Below are 25222 nucleotides of genomic sequence, written 5' to 3' on the forward strand. Positions count from 1 at the left end.
CTAGGGGAAAGTAACCTTGAAAAAGACTTGGGTGTGCTGGTGGATACAACAATGAAGTCAACGGCACAATGCGCAGAAGCCTAAAAGAAAGCAAACAGAATGTTGGGTATTATTAAGAAGGGTATTACAACCAGAACGAAGAAAGTCAACATGCCACTGTATTGTGCGATGGTGTGTCCACATCTGGAGTACTGTGTCCAATATTGGTCACCGTACCTTAAGAAGGACATGGCGATACTTGAGAGGGTTCACAGAAGAGTGACAAAAATGATAAAAGATATGGAAAACCTTTCATACGCTGACAGGTTAGAAAGGCTGGGGCTCTTCTCCCTGGAGAAGCGGAGACTCAGAGGAGACATGATAGAGACTTACAAGATCATGAAGGGCATAGAGAAGGTGGAGAGGGACAGATTCTTCAGCCTATTGGGAACCACAAGAACAAGGGGGCACTCGGAGAAATTGAAAGGGGACAGGTTTAGAGCCAATGCTAGGAAATTATTTTTCACTCAGAGGGTGGTGAGCACCTGGAATGCGCTTCCGGAGGTTGTGATAGGACAGAGTACATTACGGGGTTTCAAAGAAGGATTGGATAAATTCCTGAAGGATACGGAGATTGAGGGATACAGATAGAGGTAGAGATAGGATTATGAAAGGGTATAGATAGAAAGATAAAGGGGATTGAAGGGTTTTAGACAAAGAATCACCTTACAGGTCATGGACCTGATGGGCCGCTGCGGGAGCGGACCTCTGGTCTGACCCAGCGGAGGCAACTTCTTATGTTCTTAAGATGGACACAAGGGATGGTGTGGAGGGGGGATAGAGATACTGGATAGGAGGGTAGTTGGGAAAAGAAAGGGAGAGATGGTGGACTCTGGGGTGATGGGGAAGGTGGGAGAGATGCTGGATGAAAGGGTAGATTTAAGAAAAGGTGGATCTGGGGAGGGAGACAAAAAAAAGGAAAGATGCCAGACCTCCGGGGGAGGGAAGGGAAAAGGAAGGGGAGGACAGAGATGGCAGATGGATGGTTAGCATGGAGAAAGAAGGAGACCCTGGAAAGCAAGTTATCAGAAGACAACATGAGCATTGGACCAACAAGATTTGAATAATGATCAGACAACAAAAGGTAGAAAAAATAATTGTATTTTCTTTTTGTGATTACAATATGTCAGATTTGAAAAGTGTATACTGCCAGAGCTGGTGTTAGACCGCAAACATGAGCTAGGATTTAACAGAGAAAGGAAAAGTTTTTTTTGTTTACACCACAGCACCAATGTGGTTAGGAGAAAGCAAAGGGGGTGAAGAGGCTATAAAATAAACCAACCAGGATGTTTGAAAAAAAAAACCACCCAATTGGACAGGAAAATCGAATTGAAAAACCAATTCAATAGGCTAAATCGAATCGAATCAAATTTTTTTTTCCTGAATTGGGCAGCACTACTGCACACTGAGCTGAGAGTTTCAATGTATCCTAAACAATGACACCTGACACCTGGGCAGTGACTCCTGACATAGAACCCAGCATCACATAGCTATAGTTTGTGTTCCTCTTTCCTACATGCATCACTTTGAACTTGCTCACATTAGGCATCAAAATGGCAGATGTATAGTCTCAGAAGGTCCACTTGCATTTTTTCACAATCCTATTGTGATTTAACAATTTTTGAACCACTTTATCATCAGCAAATTTAATTATCTGAACTAGTTATTGCCATCTCTGGATCATTGATAAATGTTATAAAGCAGCAGTCCCAGCACAGACCCCTAGGAAAACCCCACTATTCACCCTTCTTCATTGAGAATATTGACCATTTAAATCTACTCTCTATTTTGTCTTTCAACCAGGTCTTAATCCATAATAGGACAATACCTCCTATCGCATGACTTTCTGATTTCCTTAGAAGTCTTTCATGAGGTACTTTGTCAAATGCCTTTTGAAAATCCAAATACACAATATCAATCGGCTCACCTTTATCCATATGTTCTTTCACCCCTTCAAAGAAATATAGTAGATTGATTGCTGAGGCAATATTTCCCTGGAATAAAAATATACGTTGGCTTTCTTTCATTAATCCATGCTTATGTATAAGTTTTATCTTTTTGTTCTTTATAAGTCTCTACCATTTTACCCAGCACCAACATCAGACTCACTGGTCTATAATTTCCCAGATCACCTCTGGAACCCTTTTTAAAAATCGGCTTCACGCTGGCCACCCTCCAGTCTTCCAGTACTATAGAGGTTTTTAGAGAAAAATTACAAATTACTAACAATAGCTCTGCAAGTTCAATTTTGAATTCTATCAGCACCAATTTGCTACTGTTCAGTTTGTCGAACTGACCCATTACATTATCCAGTGTTACAGAGATTTGTTTGAGTTTCTCAGATTCATCAGAATTGAATACCATTTCTTATTACCGGTAGCTCCCCCACATCTTCCTCGGAGAAGACTCAGGCAAAGAATTCATTTAATCTCTCCACTACGGCCTTGTCTTTCCTGAGAGTCCCTTTTGTCCCTCCATTGTCTAGCAGTCCAACATTCTCTTCCAGGCTTTGCTTTTAATATACATAAAAAAGATTTTACTGTGTTTTTTTGCTTCCAGCGCAATCTTCTTTTCAAGGTTCCTCTTTGCCTTTCTTATTGATGCCTTTCATTTGACTTGAAATTCATTGTGTTTATAATTATTTTTCAGTTGGCTCCTTCTTCCATTTTCTGAAGGATTCAATTTTATCTCTGATAGCTTCCTTCACCTCACTCGTTAACTACGCTGATTGCTGTTTGGTCTTCCTGCCTCCTTTTTTAATACATGGAATATATCTAGTCTGGGATTCCAAGATGGTGTTTTTGAATAACATCCATGCTTGATATATATTGTTGAGAAAACCAAAAAAACTCTGTGGAGTGACGATGTTCCTAAATGGACTTTATTTGAAAGTATCAAAGTTCCAAAGGTACACTAAAATCATCCACATAAAATAATTCCATCCACATAAAAGTAAATCATCCACATAAAAGCCTTAAAACTTTTCCATTGCAAATGCAAGCAGTGTCTCACTTCCGGTTCACCACACAATTGTTTCCCACGTACATACCTTTATAGGACCCCCAGGGACCCCTGAAGAAGACTTTTTGTCGAAACGCGGACCGTGTTGGGTCCTGTATCCCTAGCGGACTAGGTCCTTTAAGGCTTTTATGTGGATGATTTACTTTTATGTGGATGGAATTATTTTATGTGGATGATTTTAGTGTACCTTTGGAACTTTGATACTTTCAAATAAAGTCCATTTAGGAACATCGTCACTCCACAGAGTTTTTTTGGTTTTCTCTGGATTTTCTTCTTTGTGGATATTTTGGGGTCAATTCCTTTTGTTTTTTGATATATATTGTTGACCTTTGCAGCTGCTCCTCTAAGTTTCTTTTTTTTTTTTTTTTTTTTACCATTCTCCTCATGTTATCATAATCTTTTTTAAAGTTAAGTGCTGTTGTATTGGATTTCCTATGCGAACTTATTCCAAGGATTGTATCAAATCTGATCATGTTATGATCACTGTTATCAAGTAGCCCCAGCATCATTACCTCCCGCATCAATTCATGCGCTCCACTGAGAACTAGATCTAGAATTGCTTCACCTCTTGTCAGCTCTTGAATCAGATGCTCTATAAAGCAGTCCTTAATTTCATCAAGGAATTTTATCTCCCTAGCATGCCCCGATGATACATTTACCCAGTCAGTACTGGGGTAGTTAAAATCACCCATTATTATTATTATTTTTTTTTTAAATTCAATTTTCTATACCATTCTCCCATGGGAGCTCAGAACGGTTTACATGAATTTATTCAGGTACTCAAGCATGTTTCCCTGTCTGTCAGAGTGGGCTCACAATCTATCTAATGTACCTGGGGCAATGGGGGGATTAAGTGACTTGCCCAGCGTCACAAGGAGCAGCGTGGGTTTAAACCCACAACCTCAGGGTGCTGAGGCTTAGCTTTAACCACTGCGCCACACTCTCCCCAGTTTGTTAGCCTCCCTAATTTCTGATAATATTTCAGCATCTGTTCATCCTGGCCGGCGGATTGTTGTACACTCCTATCACTATCCTTTTCCTCTTTACACATGAAATTTCTACCCATAGGGATTCCAAGGTGTGTTTCTGCTCCTGCAGAATTTTAAGTCCATTAGATTGAAGGTCCTCCACCAATTTCATCCAATCCACCCTATCACAACAATATACCTTGTATGACAGTGTCTCATTGTTTTTCTTCCTTCCACCAGGTCTCAGAGATGCCTCATATCTATCTTTTCATTTAGTGCTGTATATTCTAACTCTCTCATCTTGTTTCCTAGGCTTCAGGCATTTGCATACAGACATTTCAGGCAATGTTTATCATATCTATGTACAATTTGCTCAGCAGTTGGCATGGATAACTTGCGGTCTTTAAAATCAGCCTGCTCTGTATTTAAGGAAACCTGGTCTACTAAGAACATAAGAACATAAGAAGTTGCCTCCGCTGAGTCAGACCATAGGTCCATCCTGCCAAGCGGTCCGCTCCCGTGGCGGCCCATCAGGCCCATCGCCTGAGTAGTGGTCTATCCAAACCTTCTTTGAAACCATTTAATGTTTTGTTGTCTACAACAGCCTCTGGAAGCGCGTTCCATGTATCCACCACCCTCTGAGTGAAAAAGAACTTCCTAGCGTTTGTTCTAAACCTGTCCCCTTTCAATTTCTCCGAGTGCCCCCTTGTGCTTGTGGTGCCCCTTAATTTGAAAAATCTGTCCCTGTCTACTTTTTCTATGCCCTTCAGGATCTTGAAGGTTTCTATCATGTCTCCTCTAAGTCTCCGCTTTTCTAGTGAGAAAAGTCCCAACTGCTTCAATCTGTCGGTATATGGCAGATTTTCCATTCCCTTTATCAGTTTAGTTGCTCTTCTCTGTACTCCCTCAAGTACTGCCATGTCCTTCTTGAGGTACGGCGACCAGTACTGGACACAGTACTCCAGATGCGGCCTATATTGTGGCCTATATTGCAATCTCGCTATCGGGATGCACTGTCTTCCCTTTTATGATATCTTTTAAAGATACCTTGTCCCGAACCATGATCTTTTCAGTGACTGTCGGCCTTATTTAGGGCCAACTCTGAACTTAGGGCCAACTCTGAACTACCCCCACCTCCTGGACCCCTCCAGAACTTACTTTGTAAAGCCTGGTGGTCTAGCGGTAAAGCAAGACAGTAGCGATCTTCCTACGCTCCTGCCCCTTTTGGATATCAATTTAAGACAGTGTTCCTAGTGGCGATAGTCAAGGCAAAACATATTTCGGAATTGCAAGCTCTCTTGTAGAGAGCCAAGCTCTCTTGTAGATAGCCCTTTCTCAGAATCACGGAGGGGGTTGTAGCGTTCCAAGCTATTTCCTCCTTCCTTCTGAAGACTGACTGATTTTCACATCAACCAGGAGGTTCGTCTGTCAGCTTTTCATCCTACAGGCTCAGACAAGCAGAATAGGATTTTGAGGAAGAGTTTTACTTTACTACTTAGAAAAGACCAATGATTTTTGTCTTTCCGACTATCTGTTTGTGCTAACCTGCCAGTCCAGACGCAGCAGGCTGGCATCCAAGGCTTCTATAGCCAGATGGATTTGCACGGCGATTTCCTCAGCTTACATCACCTGTGGTAAGCAGCCACTGGTGTTGCATCTTCATGGGCGGAGTCTTGGTTAGTTCCTACAGCAGCGATTTATAGAGCAGCTACTTGGTCTACTCTGCATATATTTACAAGTTTTTACAGAGTGGATATGGCAGCTCGAGAGGACATCGCCTTTGGGTCCTCGGTGTTGCGGGCAGGCTCTTCTGTCCCACCCTAGACATCAGCCATTGCTTTGGTACATCACCTAACATGGATTTCTGAGGAGATGTAACAGAATGAAAGATTAAGTTCTTACTTAGAAAATCTTCTTTCTGTTAATTTTCTCAGGAGTGTGTACGGCCTCCCATGATACTCTGTATCACCTACTTTCTGCTTCAAATATTTCTAGATTCCAGGCCTGGAGTTCTCCTGTCAGCCAGATGACTAAGTATAAGAAAGTCCTGTATAAGTAAGTGAATTTCTCAGCTTCTGGCTCCTTCAATGTTAGTGCTTGTTGCACTCAGCAGGCTGGTTCACTATTGCTTCTATGTTATAAATTCCTTTTAATTGTTTTAATTCTTTTTCTAAGTTACAGAGCAGAACAGAATTGTTTGCTGTCTGTGGGGAAGTCCCTCATACCCCTCCTCCTTTGTATTCTATTCCAGTAGAGTTGGCAATGTGGGAGATACTGAAAGCTGTAAGTATCACACTTTGCAAAACCCGGTTCACGGGAATGGATTGATCACCTAACATACAGACTCCTAAGAAAATTAACAGAAAGATTATCCAGGTAAGAATCTTTCATATGAGGATGTGATGAGATAGAGTAAAGGGGCACTTAGACATTCAGCACTATGCTGGAAATCTAAGTGCTGTTTGAAAACTGACTCCAAAGTATAATATTTAATGCCTTATTCTTTACATAACACTTGTTTGGTGACCAAAGACGTCATTTATAAATATCCAAAAATTAAATATACAACCATGGTATAGAAATGAATATCTAAATGCATTCTGATGACTTCATGAACAGAACCACTGACTTATGCTTAATGATTTAAATTGAGCCAATCAGCTAAAGAAAGAAAGCAATGCATGAGGATAATCTAGGTAAGGGATAATTTTTTACATTGGGTGAATCTTTTCTATCCTATGATTTTTTTTTCTAGTGCGACAGACACTGTGTTCTGAACTTATGGATAGTCAATCCTTTCTCGTGCAAATTCTTGTGTAAAGCCCCATTAGCATTCTTTTGCTCCACTTTCCATCCATCAGGGCTGTCCTCTAAGTCCTCAGTTGTCTCTCTACATACAAGATGGTAGGAGCCTCTCTTTTCTGCTCGTGTTTATTTTCAATTAAATTTAACCTTTTTTGCTTACCGTTTGCAAGGCTTTTTGGTGCTGCAGAGGATCCCACTGAGACAGCTCTGGCTGTGGGATAGAGCAGACTCTGAGGTCAAGGATCTGCTTCCAAGGGGCAGACTGCTTTGCAATGCACCCACTTGGACAGCCTGCACTAACATTTCAGGGGTTCAGGGACTGTTCTGGGAGCAATTCTCACCCCAGGTTCACCCATAGGCTCGAGCGCAAGCTGTGTTGCTCCGTGGCAGTTTTTCCAGGATCGGAGCCAACTGCATTCCTCCCCTCTTTTGCACATGCAAGGTTCGGTGGAGGTTGAGGTCTCCAGCCAATTTGTTGGACCCAAGAGGCAGTTTGAAGGAAGACGCAAGCAGTCCAGATTCCAGGCTTCTTGAAGTAGAGGTTCTACTTTTAAGCTGTTTGCAGCTTCCACACTTGCAGCTCCCAGTACACAAGATCCAGGATTGGTACACAGCATGACATGGTGAGTAATAGGCTGATAGCCTAGAGCACAAAACTGAGGGGTCTTTAAAACTGTTTTCTTTTTTTTTGGTGGGGGGAGGTCTGGGTATACAGTTAGGTTTCCTTACCTCTCAAATCTAATCAGGATTTTTTAATCACACTTATCCAGTACAGGTTCAAACTGATTTACAGGATAAGAGACCCATGCAAGCATCATGTGGAACAAGTTACATAACATTAAAGAGGAAGGTTATACTGTTTTTGGTGCTAAGATCATTGACATGGTGGCCATCTTGGATTTCCCGATTTGAAAATAAAAACCTCTTATTTGCCTCAAAAGAACTTCAATTTTGCTTAAAAACAGGTGTGATGGATTCCTCAGGCCAGGATACCTTGGATTCATGCCAAGTTTGAAATGGATGGCTATCTGAGGATTGTCCGTGTTCCACATGGCATGAGGGGGGTGTTAGTGCCCAGTTGGTCCAAGGGCCAGGATAAAAGTCCAGGTTTGAGCTGGAAAGCAGTACAAATTTGTTCCTGGCGAAGCACTGCCACAAACCATCATAAAGGAGCTTGTGACTGTCTGCAGGGTTCATCTGGACATTCTGCTCAGGGTTTCCCCCCTGAATTCATCAATATGATGTTGGAAGCTTACATGATTAATAAGAGCCACATGAAACCCTCAGAGATCGTGGCCCTGCTGATGCCTGGGGGTTCCCCCCAATGAATGCAATTCCCCAGGAACAGTTCATGTGCAAGATGGGAAGGTTCAGTCTGGGACAAAGTGGGCTATGCTTCAGTGCCTTTACTGTCGCAGTCAGGATCCTCTTTAGCAGGAAATGCTGTTTCATCTCTGGGGAGGGAGGCCAGATCCAGTGGAGGCCCCTGATCTCACGGAGGACCCACCTGTGCGCAGGCTGTTTAAGCCTTCTCTAAGAATTAAAAATAGAGACTCCACAATTCTCTGCTACACAGTGCTCAAAGCAGCACAAAGGCACAGACCACCTGTTTTCCCTCTCATCAGGCCATTGGAGGGTCCTAAAGGTGCCTCTTTGGGTGGACAAAGCCATGGCAAAGCTTTTTGTTGTCTGAAAGTGGATTCACTGGTGGCGCAAATTGCGAAACATACCTCCCTCCCTCTGATTTTGTTCATAAAAAGCTTTTTAAGGCTGCGGCCGCATCTTTTGTCACCCAGGCTTGCCACTCCAAGTTGTCACGATCCAGAGACAATTATCGGAAAGGATCATCAGTTGTTAATGTCTAGAGTGGATTATGTAGCTGATGCTCTGTATGACCTTTTCAGAGTTGTAAGCAAAATGTCTGCTTACTCCATTTCTGCCCACAGGATGTTATGGATCAGACAGTGGGTGGGGAATTCCTCCAAAACATCCTTGAGTAGATTACCGTTTAAGGGACATTTATTCTTTGGGAAGGTCTGGATGATTTGGCCAGCATGCAGGATCGCAAGCCGAGGTTAATATTGTACAGTAGACCTCAAGCCCTTAAGAGGTCAGGTTGCGGTAATTTTGGGGCTTCCATATGATGTCACAAGTTTTCAGGAGGACCTTCAGGCCAGAGATCTTTTAAAGGCTCCAGACAAAATTTTTTTTGGGGGGGAGTAGGCGCCCCCAATCTTCAGGATCCTGCTCTGCCACAACTCCAAAGCAGCAGTTATAACGCCAAGCCATCAGCCAAGCCTACACACATTGGAAGGAGTTTATCAGCCTATTGGGGAATGTGGCCAGAGATCACCACAGATCGCTGGATGCTGGACATTATACAGGAGGAGGGTACAAGCTCGAGTTCTTTCATCCCCTTCAGCTGGAAGTCCAGAAAAAGCAGTCAAAGTCCAAGCAACAGCACAACGGCTGCTGGATCTGGAAGACATAGAACCCATAGCAGAGGAAGACTCAGGCTCCAGCAGATACTCAATATACTTTATAGTGCTCAAGAAAGGCTCAGAAGACTAATGACCAATTGTTGTCCTGAAAGCAGTAAATGTGGCCAAGATACTCAAGAACAAGAGGGCATTCAGAAAAGTTGAAAGGGGACTGATTCAAAACGAATGCTAGGAAGTTCTTCTTTACCCAACATGTGGTGGACACCTGGAATGCGCTTCCAGAGAGCGTAATAGGGCAGAGTATGGTACTGTGGTTCAAGAAAGGATTGGACAATTTCCTGCTGGAAAAGGGGATAGAGGGGTATAGATAGAGGATTACTGCACAGGTCCTGGACCTGTTGGGCCGCCGTGTGAGCGGACTGCTGGGCACGATGGACCTCAGATCTGACCCAGCAGAGGCATTGCTTATGTTTTATGTTCAGATGGAGATGGTAAAATTGGTGATAGTCAGTTCTGGGGGAATTTCTTGCCTCCCTGGATTTGACAGACCTATCTGCATATTCCCATTTTTCCAAAGCACTGGAGGTTTTTGCATTTTCATGTGCTGGAATACTACTTCAGTTCTTGGCCTTGCTCTTTGGACAATTAGTTAAGAGTCAAGTCTGAATCTGAAGGCAGAATAGTAGTTCAAAGAATGATTCAACTGCTGTAGAGGCTGGGCTGGGTGGTCAATTTTCAGAAAAGCCACCTGGCGCCAATGCAGATCTTGGAGTATCTGGGAGTCTGGTTTGACACAAGGGAAAACAGTGTTCCTCCTGGAAGCTCATAGAGGGAAGCTTCTGTACCAGATACAGGAGTTTCAGAGTGAGACTGCTCTGATGGCCTAAAATTATTTACAGGTGCTAGAATCAATGTTTGCAACCACGGACGTGGTCCCCAAGCTAGGGTGCACTTGAATTTGCTCCAGAATTCGATCCTCTCCCAGTGGTGCCTGCAGAAGGATACGGTCCAGCAGCAGCTGCCTTGGAGAGCGGAAGCTCTTCACAGTCTAGCCTGGTGGTTGGAACACCGGTCTCTCACCAGAGGAGTTCCCTTTCGCATCTCTGCACGGGTGATCCCAATGGACACCAGCCTATACAACTGGGGGGCACATTGCAAGAGGTGTCCGTTTCAGAGATGCTGGTCCCCTTCCCAGAAATGGTCGATTAATCCCTTGGAACTTCGAGCCATCTGCCTGACACTTCAGGCATTTGGGAGTGCACTGCAAAGTGGTACATGTTTTCATTCACTAAGGGAAACCAAGAATGCTGCTCTAAGTTTGGAAGCCCAGGTACTGTTTTGATGGGCAGAGGCCCATCTCATGGCGGCACATGTGGCAGGAGTGGACAATGTGCACGTGGATTTCCTCAGCCAAAAGACCCTAGATCCTGGGGAGTGGTTACTATCTCAGGAAGCCTACACCTGCTTTGTGAATTGGTGGGGGGGGCGCCCAACATTCAATCTGATGGCATCGGCAGCCAACAAGAAGGCGGCTCAGTTCTTCAGTCGAAGATATGAGCCAGGAAGCAAAGGTCTGGACGACATTGTGCAACTCTGGCCTAAGGTAGGTCTTTATGCCTTCCTTCCATGGCCCATGATAGACAGACTTCTGTGCAGGATCTTAGTGCACCAGGTTTGGTGATTCTAGTAGAACCAGACTGGCTGAGGTGACCGTGGTATGCAGATCTGGTCCATCTACAAAGAGATCAAGGTCTCAAACTTGCATGTCATCCCTGTCTGCTCATGCAGGGTCCAACTTCACCAGTAGGATCCAGAACGCTTTGGTCTTATGGCATGGTTCTTGAGTGAGAGGTGCTAGCGCATAAAGGCTATTTGGATGGAGTGATCTCCACCCTTCTAAGATGTTAGAAGAAGGTGACTATAGCAGCATATGTAAAAGCCTAGAAGTGCTTCCAAGCTTGTATGCTCAGAGAAGTAAGGACCCAAGCTTGATGCCGATCTCTGTAGTGCTCGCCTTCCTGCAGGAAGGTCTGGAAAAAGGCCTAGCGGTTGGCTCCCTGAAAGTTCAGATTGTGGGGTTCTCATGTTTTGGGCCTAGGATTAATAAGAGCACTACAGCCACACATCCAGATGTGGCCAGGTTTTTGAAGGGCTCTTTGTCCTCAAGTGCGATAGCCTCTTCTGGCATGGAATCTTAATCTAGTCCTCCGGGCGCTGGCTAGAGTGCTGTACGAACCTCTGGAGCAAGCTTCTCTGATGGACCTTACCATCAAAACGGTGTTTATGGTGGCAGTTACCTCAGCCTGATGAGTTTTGGAGCTATAGGCTTTGTTGTACAGAGATTCCTTCCTCAGAATTTCAGATTCAGGTGTGGTCTTACGCACAGTCCCATTTTTCTTACCAAAAGTGGTTTCCAGCTTCCACAGGAACCAAGAAGTACACTTGCCTGCCTTCATTCCCTTGGGATCGAGAGTGATCAGGTGTTGAAACTATTGGATATGGCACAGATTATTACTGCAGTATCTGGAGGTTATGAACAAATTTTGATTGTCAGATATGTTCATAGTGGTGGGGGCTATCCATAAAGGCCAACCAGCCTCAAAAGCAACCATTTCAAGATGGATCCTTATGGCCATTTCTTCAGCCTGTATCAGAAGTGGAAAGCGGCCGCTCATATCCGTGAAGGCGTACTCCATTGGAAGCATGACTTTCTCATGGGCAGAATCTTTGGCAGTGTCCCCGGAAGAAATCTATAGAGTGGCCACTTGGTCCTCTCTATACTTTCACAAAGTTTTACAGGGTGGCCTGGTTGCCAAACAGGACTCCGCATTCAGATCTTCAATTCTGACAGCAGGCTCATCTGTCCCGCCCTAAGCTTGGGGGACTACTTTGATACGTCACACAAGTTCAGAAATAGAGTGTCTGTCACACTAGAAGGAAAAATTAGGTTCTTACCTCAGTAATCTTCTGTCTAGTAGATAGACACACTATTCCTGAAGTCCACCCTGTCAGATGTTCATTTGCCTGCTTACTGCCTCCAAGGTGCCCTGTAATCCAGACTTCTTGTTTCTTTCCTTTATCCAGCCTTGAAAATGATAGAGGATGTGACTTCCCCATTGAAGAATCTAGGGGATATCTATTGAATCTTCCACACTCTTAGAGCAGATTGTGCTGAGGTTGGTGACTTGTTTTTTTTTTTCTACCTTTATATATTGCAAATGGTTAAGTTTTGTTTTTCTGTTACACGTGTTTAATGATATGAGCAGAACAGACATGATTCTCAGGGATCGTCCCCATACCCCTTCCTATTATAGTTCCTCTCCAGGACTGGCTATCTGATTTGGTATGAACTCAGGAATTTGAAGACAGCCCAGAGGGATGGGAGGTGGAGCATAAGAATGCTAATGAAGCTCTCTACAAGAATTCTCACAAGAAGGGATTGACTACCCACAAGAAAGAAGGTTACTGAGGTAAGACCCTAATCTTTCCCTAGCATTCTTTTTTGTTTATTTTATTATTGTAAACCACTTTCATATGTTTAGATAGTGGTATATCAGATCTTTTTAAATTCCCTTCTGCAACAAGTTATTAGTGGAAATACTAGCCAAAGTAGACATGTAACTAAAAATGTTTCTTGGAATTCATTAGGACTTACTAAAAAAAATGTTAGTATGTTTAATATTTATAATGGTGCATTAAGATTCAATATAGGCAGTTTAACGGATTACAGAAAAACTTTAGCCTTTCTTCTTTTCTTTTTATATAAAGGAGAGAAGCCATATGAATGCCCAAACTGCAAGAAGCGTTTTTCCCATTCTGGTTCTTACAGCTCACACATAAGCAGTAAGAAATGCATTGGGTTGATGCCTGTAAATGGCCGAGTACGTTCTGGGCTCAAGTCATCTCAGTGTTCTTCACCATCCCTTTCAGCTTCTCCAGATAGCCCAGGAAGACCACAGATACGTCAGAAGACAGAAAACAAACCCTTACAAGAACAACTTCCAGTTAGCCAAATTAAAACTGAACCTGTGGATTATGAATTTAAACCCATAGTAGTTGCTTCAGGAATAAACTGTTCAGCCCCTTTGCAAAATGGGATTTTTAGTGGTGGTAGCCCCTTACAGGCAGCCAGTTCTCCTCAGGGTGTGGTACAAGCAGTTGTTCTACCAACTATGGGTCTTGTATCTCCCATAAGCATCAACTTAAGTGACATTCAAAATGTCCTTAAAGTGGCAGTAGATGGTAATGTAATAAGACAAGTATTGGAGAATAATCATGCCAATCTTTCATCCAAAGAACCAGGAACAATCGGTGCTGCATCCTTACAGCAAGGTGGCCATTCCCTAATTTCAGCCATAAGTCTTCCTTTGGTTGATCAAGATGGAACGACAAAAATTATCATTAATTACAGTCTGGAGCCATCTAGTCAACTTCAGGTTGTGCCACAAAATCTGAAAAAAGAAAATTCTGTGCCACCTGAAATTTGTAAAACTGAAAAACCACCAGAAGATCTCACAATCAAATCTGAGAAAGATGCAAATTCTGAAGGAGAAAATAGCACTTGCCTTCTCTGTGAAGATTGCCCAGGTGATCTTAAAGCACTTCAAGAAATTAAGCACTACAGTTTAAAACACCCTGTTCAACTTACTCAACTCGGAACAGAAGCAGAAAAGTCTGAATTGTCTATTTCAGACACAGGGGACAATAGTTTAACTCCCAATCAGCCACCTTTAAAGAACCTCTTATCTCTTCTAAAAGCATATTATGCTTTAAATGCACAGCCAAGTTCTGAAGAACTTTCCAAAATTGCTGATTCTGTTAATCTACCATTAGAAGTAGTAAAAAAGTGGTTTCAAAAAATGCAGGCTGGAGAAATTTCTGTCCAGTCTTCTGGCCCATCTTCTCCAGAAACAGGTAAATCAAATGACTGTGCTAGACCTACAAACTCAAATGAACTGCAAAACAGCATAAGTAATTCTCAAAGCCCTCCGAAGATAATTAAATCACAAATGGAAAATGGTTCAAAAAGGAACACCCCTTCACCCCTAAACCTCTCATCTGTAAAAACTGCACAGGGTGTTGCAGTTTCAGCTGATGGTGTACAAGAAGAACCTCTTGATCTATCACTACCAAAGCAGCATGGAGACTTATTGGAGAGATCTACCATAACTAGTGTTTACCAGAATAGTGTTTATTGTGTTCAGGAAGAACCTTTGAACTTAACCTGTGCAAAAAAAGAACAACCTCAGACAGACATTGTTAAAGACTCTGAACCAGCTATAATTGTAAACACACCAAGTGCCAACGCCATAAATATTGCTATACCTGCAGTCACTGCCCAGTTACCTACAATTGTTGCCATTGCTGACCAGAATAATGTTCAATGCTTAAGAGCTCTGACTGCCAATAAGCAGGCTATTCTGATCCCCCAGGTGACTTATACATATTCTACGACTGCTAGTGCTATTATTTCAGAACCTCCACAAACACAAGTCCAACCTAATGGAAATCAGGTATGGTGTTACATTTTTCAGTATTAAAATTAAGTAATGCTATAGTGAGAGTAATATTGCAGTTCTGTGTTTATACTCAACTGTAAAGATTAATCAAATTTATTTGAAAGTATATACATTTGTAAATAAACTACCAGAACAGGTTTCTTATTGCAGTAGGTTTAAAAGTAATAAAAACTGCATCTCTAGAATTAATGTGTGTTTATATCTGTGTGTTTGCATGTGTATAAATGCATATAGATGAGAAATTGATGTATTTGTGCTGTCTAGAACAGCAATTTTTTAAACCAACAAAGGTCTCATTATAGTCATATTCTAGGCTGCAAAAGACCACTCTTGCTTGCAAGTTAGTGTTTTTCTGTAAAGCTTGTAGAATACATTAAGTTCATGTTTTATTACTGCTGCTGTTTTAGATACTAGAATGTATGTTTAAATAAATATAGTATATGTTTAATATTTAGGATGAAAGACAAGACACTAGTTCAGAAGGAGTTTCAAATGTAGAAGACCAAAATGATTCTGATTCTACCCCACCCAAGAAGAAAATGAGAAAAACAGAAAATGGAATGTATGCTTGTGATTTATGTGATAAGATATTCCAAAAAAGTAGCTCATTACTGAGACACAAGTATGAACATACAGGTATGTCATTTAAAGTTAAAAATGATTTCTTATATTGCCTATACTGTATATACTAATGGCTTTATTTTCTAAGTAGATTCACAATTGCAGCCCTACTTTCTTTATACTTGTCTGTAATCTGCTTGGACTGAATGGCTTGTTAAAATGAATAATAAATTTAAAGATTAAATTTGTACCTGTATACAGGAGGAGGAGCATGCAAATATGTACTGGCTTAGTTTCTTCCCATTCTTTTGTAATCCTTGCCAGTACCGTTCTTCATCTTGTCCAGCAGGGTTGAGAGGAAGGGAGCCACCATCTTCCCTCCCTGCCCAGCTGGAACCAACAGCCAGAAGTTGCTTCGGGGCCTTAGCTCCACCCCCAACTCCAGCCGATGATTCTTCAGCCCTTTAAAGGGCCATCGAGGGAGCACCATTCTTGTCCGGCAGGGTTGAGAGGAAGGGAGCCGCCATCTTCCTTCCCTGCCTGGCCAGACCCAAAGGGCCGACAGACAGGTAGGCCTCTCCCACCAGAAGGCCACGCCAAAGGGCCCTTGGTGCGGACCAAGAATGACTAAACTGAGAGCTCTGCCTAAACTCACCATAAAAACTGCAGCAATCCACAAAGCTACCTGCCTAACAAAGGGCTACACCACCACTGAAGAATCTACATCTCAATCCTGACTGAGCAGGTTAATGATCATGAAATCACTTTTGTTATTACACCAGGCACTACTTAGCTCCTTTACCCTAGGAAAGGATCTCCCTGCATCACTCTTTCCCATTCTGATTCATTGGTCAGCACACAGGAAACCCAAACTACCAGAAAATAACCAACCACCTATTCATAATTCCAGCAACTACACATGTCGCCTTCCCTGCCATCTGTAGCAACTGCCCCATTAACAGAAAAAACCACAAACGCACAAACCTCACCAAACGCATTACCTTCTGCAAGCCCCAATCATTCACCTTTACACCTATGAAAGGTCTTCTACTCCAGTCTCCTGCATATACTATACATCAATGCTAGTTCTTGTACAATCTCTCTGGGATCTTGCATCTCTGAGAGCTTCAGCTGCAGGGTAATTAAAAGATGATCCCTCCCCTTTGGGCTACCTGCCCGGGAGCTTCCTTACATGCTCAGTTTGTTCCTGCAGCTTCACTGCATGGTTTCAAATCGCTTAATTCTGCTCATGATTTGTTTTCAATTCCTAGTCCTTTTTTATTTTTTTTCGCGGGTTTACCCACGTGCTGTGGATCAACTCTGTGCGAGTGATCCTTCGGCGGGAGATTGCAGACATTTTAAATTTTGTCTGCTTCCGGAGGGTGCTCTGTAAGCCTGAAACTGCAGTAAATCCTCTGGACAGCCTGCAGATTGGATCGGGTCTCCAGGTTCGGGAGCCATCTCTCCCCTGGTTTGTCCGCAAAGGGGTAGAGTACAGGCTGCTGCAGTTCCGAAGAGGTACGCCGGTATCGGAACTGCACCGCATGTCTTCCCTGATTTCTCTGAGGGGTCCTGGTTGTCGTGATCTGAGGTGTCAGAGAAGGTGAGGCGGTCAGAAGACCTGAAAAATCCAGTTTATTCAGTTCCTGAGGTACTGATCTTGCTTGTACTATGTGTTGCAGGCTGCCATAGACTTTCATTGCAGCACATGTCTCTGTGGTGTCTGTGAGTCACAGTTTGGGGTTTTGGGTGGTTTCCCTGCATGCCCTGGTCCTCCCCCCCACCTGTAAAATCCTAATTTTGCCGTTTTTCACGTTTTCGTGCATTTTTTAACGGCCGTTTTTCTGTCAAAATCGGCACCTGCGGCAGCCATCTTGGATTTTCTTTAAAGTTTTTAAAACTATATTTTTTGGACTTAGAAGCTTCGTTTTTGCTCCAAACTTCACAGATGGCCACCTCAGGACAGGATGCCATGGATTCATGCCTTAAATGCGGCGGATGGCTTGTGGATTCGCAGCCATGTGTTACGTGCACCGTGGCCCGCGAGGGGTGTGAACCATGCATGGATGCCGCACTATCCTCCGGGGAGGTTCTACTTTCCTCCGATTCCACCGGAGATGTGATTCCAGCGTCCAGGACTCCAAATTTGGGCGAGGAGGGCGCTTCCGTGAAACGCAAGCGCAGCTCCATGGATAAGTCTTCAAAACACTCCAAATCTGAGTCCCGCAGATCGGCCCTTGCCGCCGGGGACTATTTTCCGCCGGAATTTGTGGATATGTATCAGGCTTTCATGAGAAAGCGGGCTGTGCCTGTGTTTCCCCCTCAGACTCCAGTGCAACAGTCTGTGCAGCTTTTGGATTCCAGCATGTCAGTCTGCTCCCTTGCTGGTCCGCCAGAAAGACAGCAGCAACTTCCTGCTATTGCCTCGGTGCCTATGTCAATTTCTATGCTGTTGCTGTCGCAGTTCTCAGGAGCAGTTGTCCACTGCATTTACCCTTGGTTTTCAACTGCCTGTTCCCTTGAAATTTTACCATAGACACTTGAAGGATGAGTTCCCACTGCTTGATTCTGCCAGCTTGTGGGCAGCCTGGGCTTGTGATCTCAATGTGGACTTGCTGAAGATGTGATTTTGCATGCGATTAAAAAACTGCCTGCTCTTTGTAAGTACACTCAATTTTGGGAACAACTTTATAAATTGATTCTATGTTTGTATGTCTCCCCTAAACGAGCCCACTTGATTGGGATTCGAGCTTCTGCAGCTTGCCTTCGTTGCAGTGCCCCTGACGCTGGCCTGAGACACATGTTTGGACCTGCCCTTCCATTCAATCCTTTTGGGATTATGTTTTCCTTTTTGTGGACCGTATTTGGAATATGACTACATAACACTCTCCCCTCCGCTTGTTTGGTGCCTCTCTTCATTTTAATCCGCAACGTCCGGGAGCGACGGCTTTCCTCCGGTAGGTGGTGCTGATTGCTTTGAAGTGTATTTGCTCAAGTGGCTGGAGGTGGAGGCACCTGACTATTCTCTATGGCGCTGTCGCTTGATAACGCTCCTGATGTGGGAGCGTAGGAGAGTGCAAGATTTCTCCTCTCCACTTGGGCGAGCATTCCAGCGTATATGGGAACCCTTTTGGACAACAATGTCCCTGGCGGCTCGTAGTCGGTTGTTGAATTGTTAATTTGTTGTTTTCTTGTTTCCAGACTCCTAGTCATTGCCTGTATTATTCTTTTTCTTTATTGGGTATTTCCAGTGAGTTGAAGGAGGACTGGGGGGTGGAGGTATTGGGGGGCGGGTGGGGGATTGGGATAGTTCTTTGTTGTTGAAACTTTGAGCTGGATTTGCTGTATTGATGTGTTCTCTGTTTGTTGCTTTTGTTGGGCTCAATAAATATATTTGACAATAAACACCATATAGCTGAAGCCAAGAAAACCTACTTTTGCCTCAGAAATAGATAACCATACTTTTGATATCAAGAAACTGTTCCAGCTAATGCGCACAACCACTGCTCCCCAAAGAGCAGTTATTAACACCCAACCCAGTACCCAAGAATTAGCGAATTACTTCCAAGACAAAATTAAAAGCGTGCAAAATGAACAGTAATATTATCTATCACAAACCCAATGGTCCAAACTGACCCCATTACCACCAAACCATACACAGTAGACCAAATGTGGAGTACCTAACTAGTCATGCATGATGAGGTGCTCGCCCTACTAAACAAGCTTTCCACCAAAAACTGCATATTGGACAAATGTCCTTCGCACCTTTACACCCACATCCCGAATGAACCCATTCATTGGCTAACCTCATTAATGTCAACACAATTCACTAAGGAGCTTTCAATATAAATGTTTGTGTTAAAAAATAAATACCAAAAATACTCCACAAGTTAGCAATAAATATATGCTTTAAAAATACTTATAAAGTGCATCAAGTGCAAATAAAGTGCTCAGATCTCCATCCAAAAAGTGTTATAAAGTACAAATAAATGTACTAGCACTGGTTGTTTGCCGGGACCATCATTAATGAACAACCTACTGCAAGATGGCCAGCTGCCTGCCCAAATGGGACATATTGCTCTTACACCTATCCAAAAATGTCCAGGAGCTGACCTATCTTTACCCTCAAATTTCAGATCCATAGCCAGAATACCTCTACTCGCCAAACTTCTTGAAGCACTAGTCTGTAAAAAAAAAAAAAAAAAAAGCTGTCTACCTAGACACATTCCTGCTTACACCCCCCTCAATATAGTTTCAGGCCCCAGCACAACACAGAGTTACATCTATTCACACTAACCACCAAAATCAAACAAATCTCACAAACAAACAATAAAGGATTTTAATTTTCAAAACTATCCTGCAGTTAAGGGAGCACCACAAGACTTTACATTAACACTATCAGATTTAGGCTTCTCCAAGATAGTAAACTCCCACACACACTCCTTGGGAAACATACCATATATACTCGAATATAAACCAAGGTAACTGTTTTCCCCCCAAAAGGGAGGAAAAATGGTTGACTCAAATATAAACCAAGACTAGAAATTTGGGTGATCATTATATTACTTTCCTGCCAGCTGAAGACAAACCTGCCCTGATTTTGGTTCCTGCATAGCATGAGCAGTCTCAGATACTGGGCTGCCATTGGGGTTGGGAGGAAGAAGAGTGCTGGTATGGAAAGGAAAGGGGCAAGTATAGGAGACCAAGGGTTTGGAGAAGATATAAAAGATGGAGAGGGAACATCAGTGGTTGAGTACCTATCCATGTGATCTCGTATCTAAATCATATAATTACACACCCTTGAAAATTTCTCTTATCACCAAAAGCATCATGAGAAAAAAATACTGCACCAAAATCTCATGTGTTCTTCTCAGCCCAAATACCATTCATAACCCACGAATCAGGTACAAACAGCTCCCTTTCAAAAACATACTTATACAAATAGGACCATTAATCAAAAGTTTAAAAATAAACCCACAACACCCTGCCTGAAAAAATATAATAGGAAATTCGGTAGTGTTTCCAATAATTTCTTACTATTAAAAAAAGGCTATGATTATTTATTTTTAAGCAAAACATTAAAGGGATAATTTTATAACTGCGTGTTTATGCAAATAGTATGTGTATACCATTCCCTGTCATAGTACCAACACATCTTTTAAAGTGTGGGTGTACTTTAACTTTGAACACTAGCCCTGTAAATTTATGCAAGCTGCTACTTTGCTCCACAAACCCCCTTCCCCCCAATGGCCAACACTATCATCTTCTACAAACCCACAAAAATCCCTCTTCCCTGATGACCAGTGCTACCATCCTACCCCTCCCCCCCGTCCAGCTAGCATTAGGCTTACTGTTCCTGCAATCAAAAAAGCTGGCATCAATGTTACATGCTACACTGGAGAGGAGCCTTGAGCTTCTGCACACGCTCAAGGCTTGCCAGCTTCTGCCCTCTCCGAGAATCCTGGAGAGGGCAGGAGCCAGCAGGCCTTAAGCATGCGCAGAAGCTCAAGGTTCTGCTCCAGCATGGAACATCGATGTCAGCTTATTTGATCGAAGGAGCAGTAAGCCTAATGCTAGCTGGGTGGGGGGAGGATGGTAGCACCGGTTATCAGGGAAGAGGGGTTTGTGGAGGAAAGTAGCAGTTTTTGAGGGAGGGTTGGGTTTATGGAAGATGACAGTGTTGGTCATCAGGGGGGAGGGGGGAGTCTGTGGAGATCTCTTCTGCTATTCTTGGAAGTCTGCCCAACACTGATTCTACTTCTCAATCGCAAGAGTTGTCAAAGCGCACTCCAACCCATCCAAATCTTTCTGTAAAAGTCTGCCCTGTTTGTCATAATTGGGACACAAATCATAGAAGTCCATCCAGTACTATCCTCATTTCCCTACTTCAGGAATTGCTGTCTAAGCGTTGATAAGTTCTGTTTTCATTCCATGTTATTTTTTAAGTCGAGAGATTTCCCCAGAAGAACTGGTATTAAAACATGCAATTTAATAGTAAAGTGTTTGAAACAGATTTGAATGTTCATCATCCTAGTTAGGATTTGGAAATTTTGGTTGATGCTCCAGTGATGAATATTACACAGTTGCTTAAGTAAAGAATTGTGGTTTGTGGGAATAGTTGTTAAACAAGCTGATATGAGTGTTTTAGTCATGGATCATTAGGATGCTCATAAAGGATCCCTAAAGGTAGCCAAGACAATGACTTGGCTGTATACAATGGCACAAGAGTGTCAGCAGATGTTCACTCAGCCTAAGGTAGATTCCTTGATAGCGCAGATAACCAAATGCACATCCCTGCCAACTGAGGGAATAATTGTATTAAAGGATATGCAGGATCACAGAGTGGATGTGATCCTTAAAAGACAGTTTAAAGCACTGGCCTTGAGAACCAAAGCAGCTACAGTGGCTTCCTCTGTGACGCGCTTGTCATACCAGATTGTGGGGCTTGCATTGGCAGAGGGTGAACCTTTAGCTTCTATTAGCAGGAGTGGATTTTGTGGCCAGTGTTCTCTGCGAATCCAAGTAGAAAAACTCGTTTCTACTCAAATTAATCAAAATGAATATAAATTGAGAGCAAAAATCTCACATAACATATTTGTATATTCAATACAGATGGGCAAGGTCCTCATATACCTAGACACTAATAGGTGTTTGTATCTTTACTGGGGTCATGAATTAAATCATTGGTCCCACAAATAAACCTATCCGACCCAAAATTTCAACAAAATTTACTTCATTCTTCACTTTAAAAATATTTTGCAGATCATCTGAAACTTCACCAAAAAAAAAAGGCTTATTTGCCTTACGGTGGCTCAACCATTTCACAACAATGCTTCCTCAGGGGTAGAATTTTTTCAACACACTCTCAATCTGTGAAATTACACAGTCAACTGTCAATTTTATAATTATCAAAACTTCAATGATAACCTAAAAAGAATATCAAAATTTGTGTTATGAATTTTTGTTTAAAAACAGAAAAACTAGCAACTTCCAAAGTTCATTCTTAAAAAGACACATTCTTAAGTTGGAAAGGAGCAGGATGAAGACACTACCCAGACCCTTGTCCACACTCTCATAACCTCACGCTTAGATTACTGCAATCTACTTCTAACAGTTATTTTCCAATGCTCAAGATGACTGCTTTTCTTAAGGATTGACACTTGTTCCATAATATTTTTATTAAATTTAAGAAGTATCCAATTCTAGAAGTGAATAATTAAATATTTGCCCTCTTTTAAATGGTATAGAGCAGCGTCTCTCAAACTTTTTTAACTCCGGCACACTAAACGGAGCAAATGTTTTTTGTGGCACATTAAATGCAGCAAATGTTTTTCATGGCTGGAAAAAATTTCTGGGGAGAACACTGTTGCCGTTAGTTTTCAAGGTTCATTCATGTCAAAGAATGATGCTTATCTGGGCAGTTGTATAATAAAAAAGAATAGATAAGATAACATGAGAAGTGAAATTGTCATGAATCAGAGGGATACATACATACCCTGTAGGTCCTAAAAGCAGGCTTGTGGATTAGATATAAACTATGAAGGCTGTGGTGTACCTAGCATATGTGACACCCGAGGCTCATTATTTTTTGACACCCCCCTCCCCCATCTGTATGAAAAACATGATTTTTAGTAACAATCCACACATCACACAAGAGTGTACCTAGGAAAAGGCAGCATTTTACATACTGCAGTGAGCAGTACATCAATATACCCATTGTAAAACTAAACAAGCCAGACTAGTACAGATCAATTCTACACAGTCAATCCTAACTGAAAACTATGTCTTTTGAACACACAGAACACAGAAAACACCTTCGCCTAGTATGGAATATGTAATCACAAACTAACCCCTCTCTCTCTTTTACAAAACTGTAATGTGGTTTTTAGCCATGGTGGTAACAGCTCAGACTCTCATAGAATTCTAAGCAATTACCACCATGGCCGGTGCTAAAAAAACGCTTTACAGTTTTGTAAAAGGGGGGCTAAAATAGAAAAACGTAGACAAAGGTTAAATTGAACCACCAAGAAGCTGGACTCTGCATACAATGCAACACCACAGAAACAGCGATGCATCTCCCCTAAAGCAAAAAAAATAAATAAATAGAATTTTTTTCTACATTGTCTTCTCTGGTTTCTGCTTTCCTCATAGTCTTGTCACTCTCTTCCTTTCATCCACTGTCTACCCTCTCTCTGCCCCTTCTATATGGCATCTTCTCTCCTTGTATTCCCCTTCCATCTCTCCCTTCACCCCTATTATTATGGCATCCATCTTCTTCCCTTCCCTCCTCCAATGGTCTGGCATCTCTCTCCTCTTCTTCCCTTCCCTCTCCCACATCCCCATGGTCTGGCATTTTACTCTCTCCTCTCCCTTCCCCTCACTTCCATCAGCATCTGCCCCCTTTCTTTCCCTCTAACCCAATTCCATCCAGTATCCTTCCCCCTTATGTCTCTCTCTCCTTTCCCTGCACACCAATTCCATTAGCATCTGCCCCCCTTTCTCTCCCTCCACCACCCTGACCCCCTTTTTCTCCCTCCACCACCCTTCTATGCTCCTCTCTCCCTCCAAACCAGCAAGGTCCCATGATGACTGCTTCTGTTGCCTCTGCAAGATGTAAGTGACGTTGGAGGGGGTGGGCCGGCAGACGCAGGGAGTTGCGGCAAGGTTCCGCAATGACTGAAGCTGCCGGTCCACCCCTTCCGAAATCACTTACGTCTTCTGGAGGCAGAAGTGGCAAATGCAGTCATCGCGGGACCTTCCTGCACTTCAGTGCGGCTGCCGACTCTGCTTCGGAAAAAGTACGGCGGCCGTGCTGAGGTGCAGGTGCCATTTAGAGCAGCTCGGAAGGTTCTGGATCCAGCCGGCTGTGTACCCCGGTCTGCCACCGAATGAGGAGAAGGCTTCATCGAAGTCAAGACAAATGATGGGTTGTATCCATAGAAGTTTTGTCAGCCGGAAGCCCAAAGTCATAATGCCGTTGTACAGATCCATGGTGAGACCTGTGTACAATTCTGGAGACCACATTACCAAAAAGATGTGCTGAGAGTTGAGTCGGTACAACGAATTGCCACCAGGATCGTCTCGGGATTCAAAGATCTCCCGTATGAGGAAAGGCTGAATAAATTGCAGCTATACTCCCTCGAGGAACAGAGAGAGAGAGAGGAGACATGATAGAGACGTTTAAATATATCACGGGCCGTATCGAGGTGGAAGATGATATCTTCTTTCTTAAAGGGCCCTCGGCCACAAGAGGGCATCCGCTGAAAATCAGGGGTAGGAAATTTCATGGTGACACCAGGAAGTATTTCTTCACCGAAAGGGTGGTTGATCATTGGAATGAACTTCCGCTTCAGGTGAATGAGGCCAGCAGCGTGCCAGATTTTAAAAAGAAATGGGATACACACGTGGGTTCTCTAGGGAGGTAAAATCAAGGGGGGTAGGTCATTAGAGTGGGCAGACTTGTTGGGCTATGGCCCTTTTCTGCCGCCATCTTCTACGTTTCTATGAGGGGACAAAAAATAATAAAAAGAATGGATAACTTGACCGATTTAGACATGTCATACAATTTTAACCACAAAAATATGTCTTAAATGTAATTCTAAACTCAAAAGACTCCAGACGAAAAGCAGACTTTAGAAAGGAAACCAGAAAAGACCAAATCCATAGTACTAAGATTCAAATGCTAAAATCGGACATGTCCATTATGAAGAGACGTGTGGATCACCGCTAATTATAACGAGTGAGTCTTTAAAATATGAGAAGGTGGGGGAGGGATCCAAGATGGCGACCGAGTAAGTTGCATCTGCAGGAGGCTCCTGCATCTTTTGGAGACTTCATAATTTTACTAAATACCTTTTCTACTGGCTAT

The 25222-nt window shown here is 42.9% G+C and overlaps 1 protein-coding gene across 4 annotated transcripts in view; it reads left to right on the plus strand.

Annotated features, from left to right (window-relative positions):
* ZEB1 (zinc finger E-box binding homeobox 1) overlaps positions 1–25222 on the plus strand; it is a 266389-nt gene that overhangs the window by 222636 nt on the left and 18531 nt on the right. For all 4 annotated transcript variants that reach the window (XM_033931481.1, XM_033931483.1, XM_033931482.1 and 1 more), the window contains 2 exons: positions 13043–14787; positions 15249–15429. In XM_033931481.1, coding sequence (XP_033787372.1) covers positions 13043–14787; positions 15249–15429 — 1926 coding nt within the window. The remainder of the gene's footprint in view (positions 1–13042; positions 14788–15248; positions 15430–25222) is intronic.

Source organism: Geotrypetes seraphini, chromosome 2 (assembly GCF_902459505.1).
Source record: "Geotrypetes seraphini chromosome 2, aGeoSer1.1, whole genome shotgun sequence".
NCBI lineage: Eukaryota > Metazoa > Chordata > Amphibia > Gymnophiona > Dermophiidae > Geotrypetes > Geotrypetes seraphini.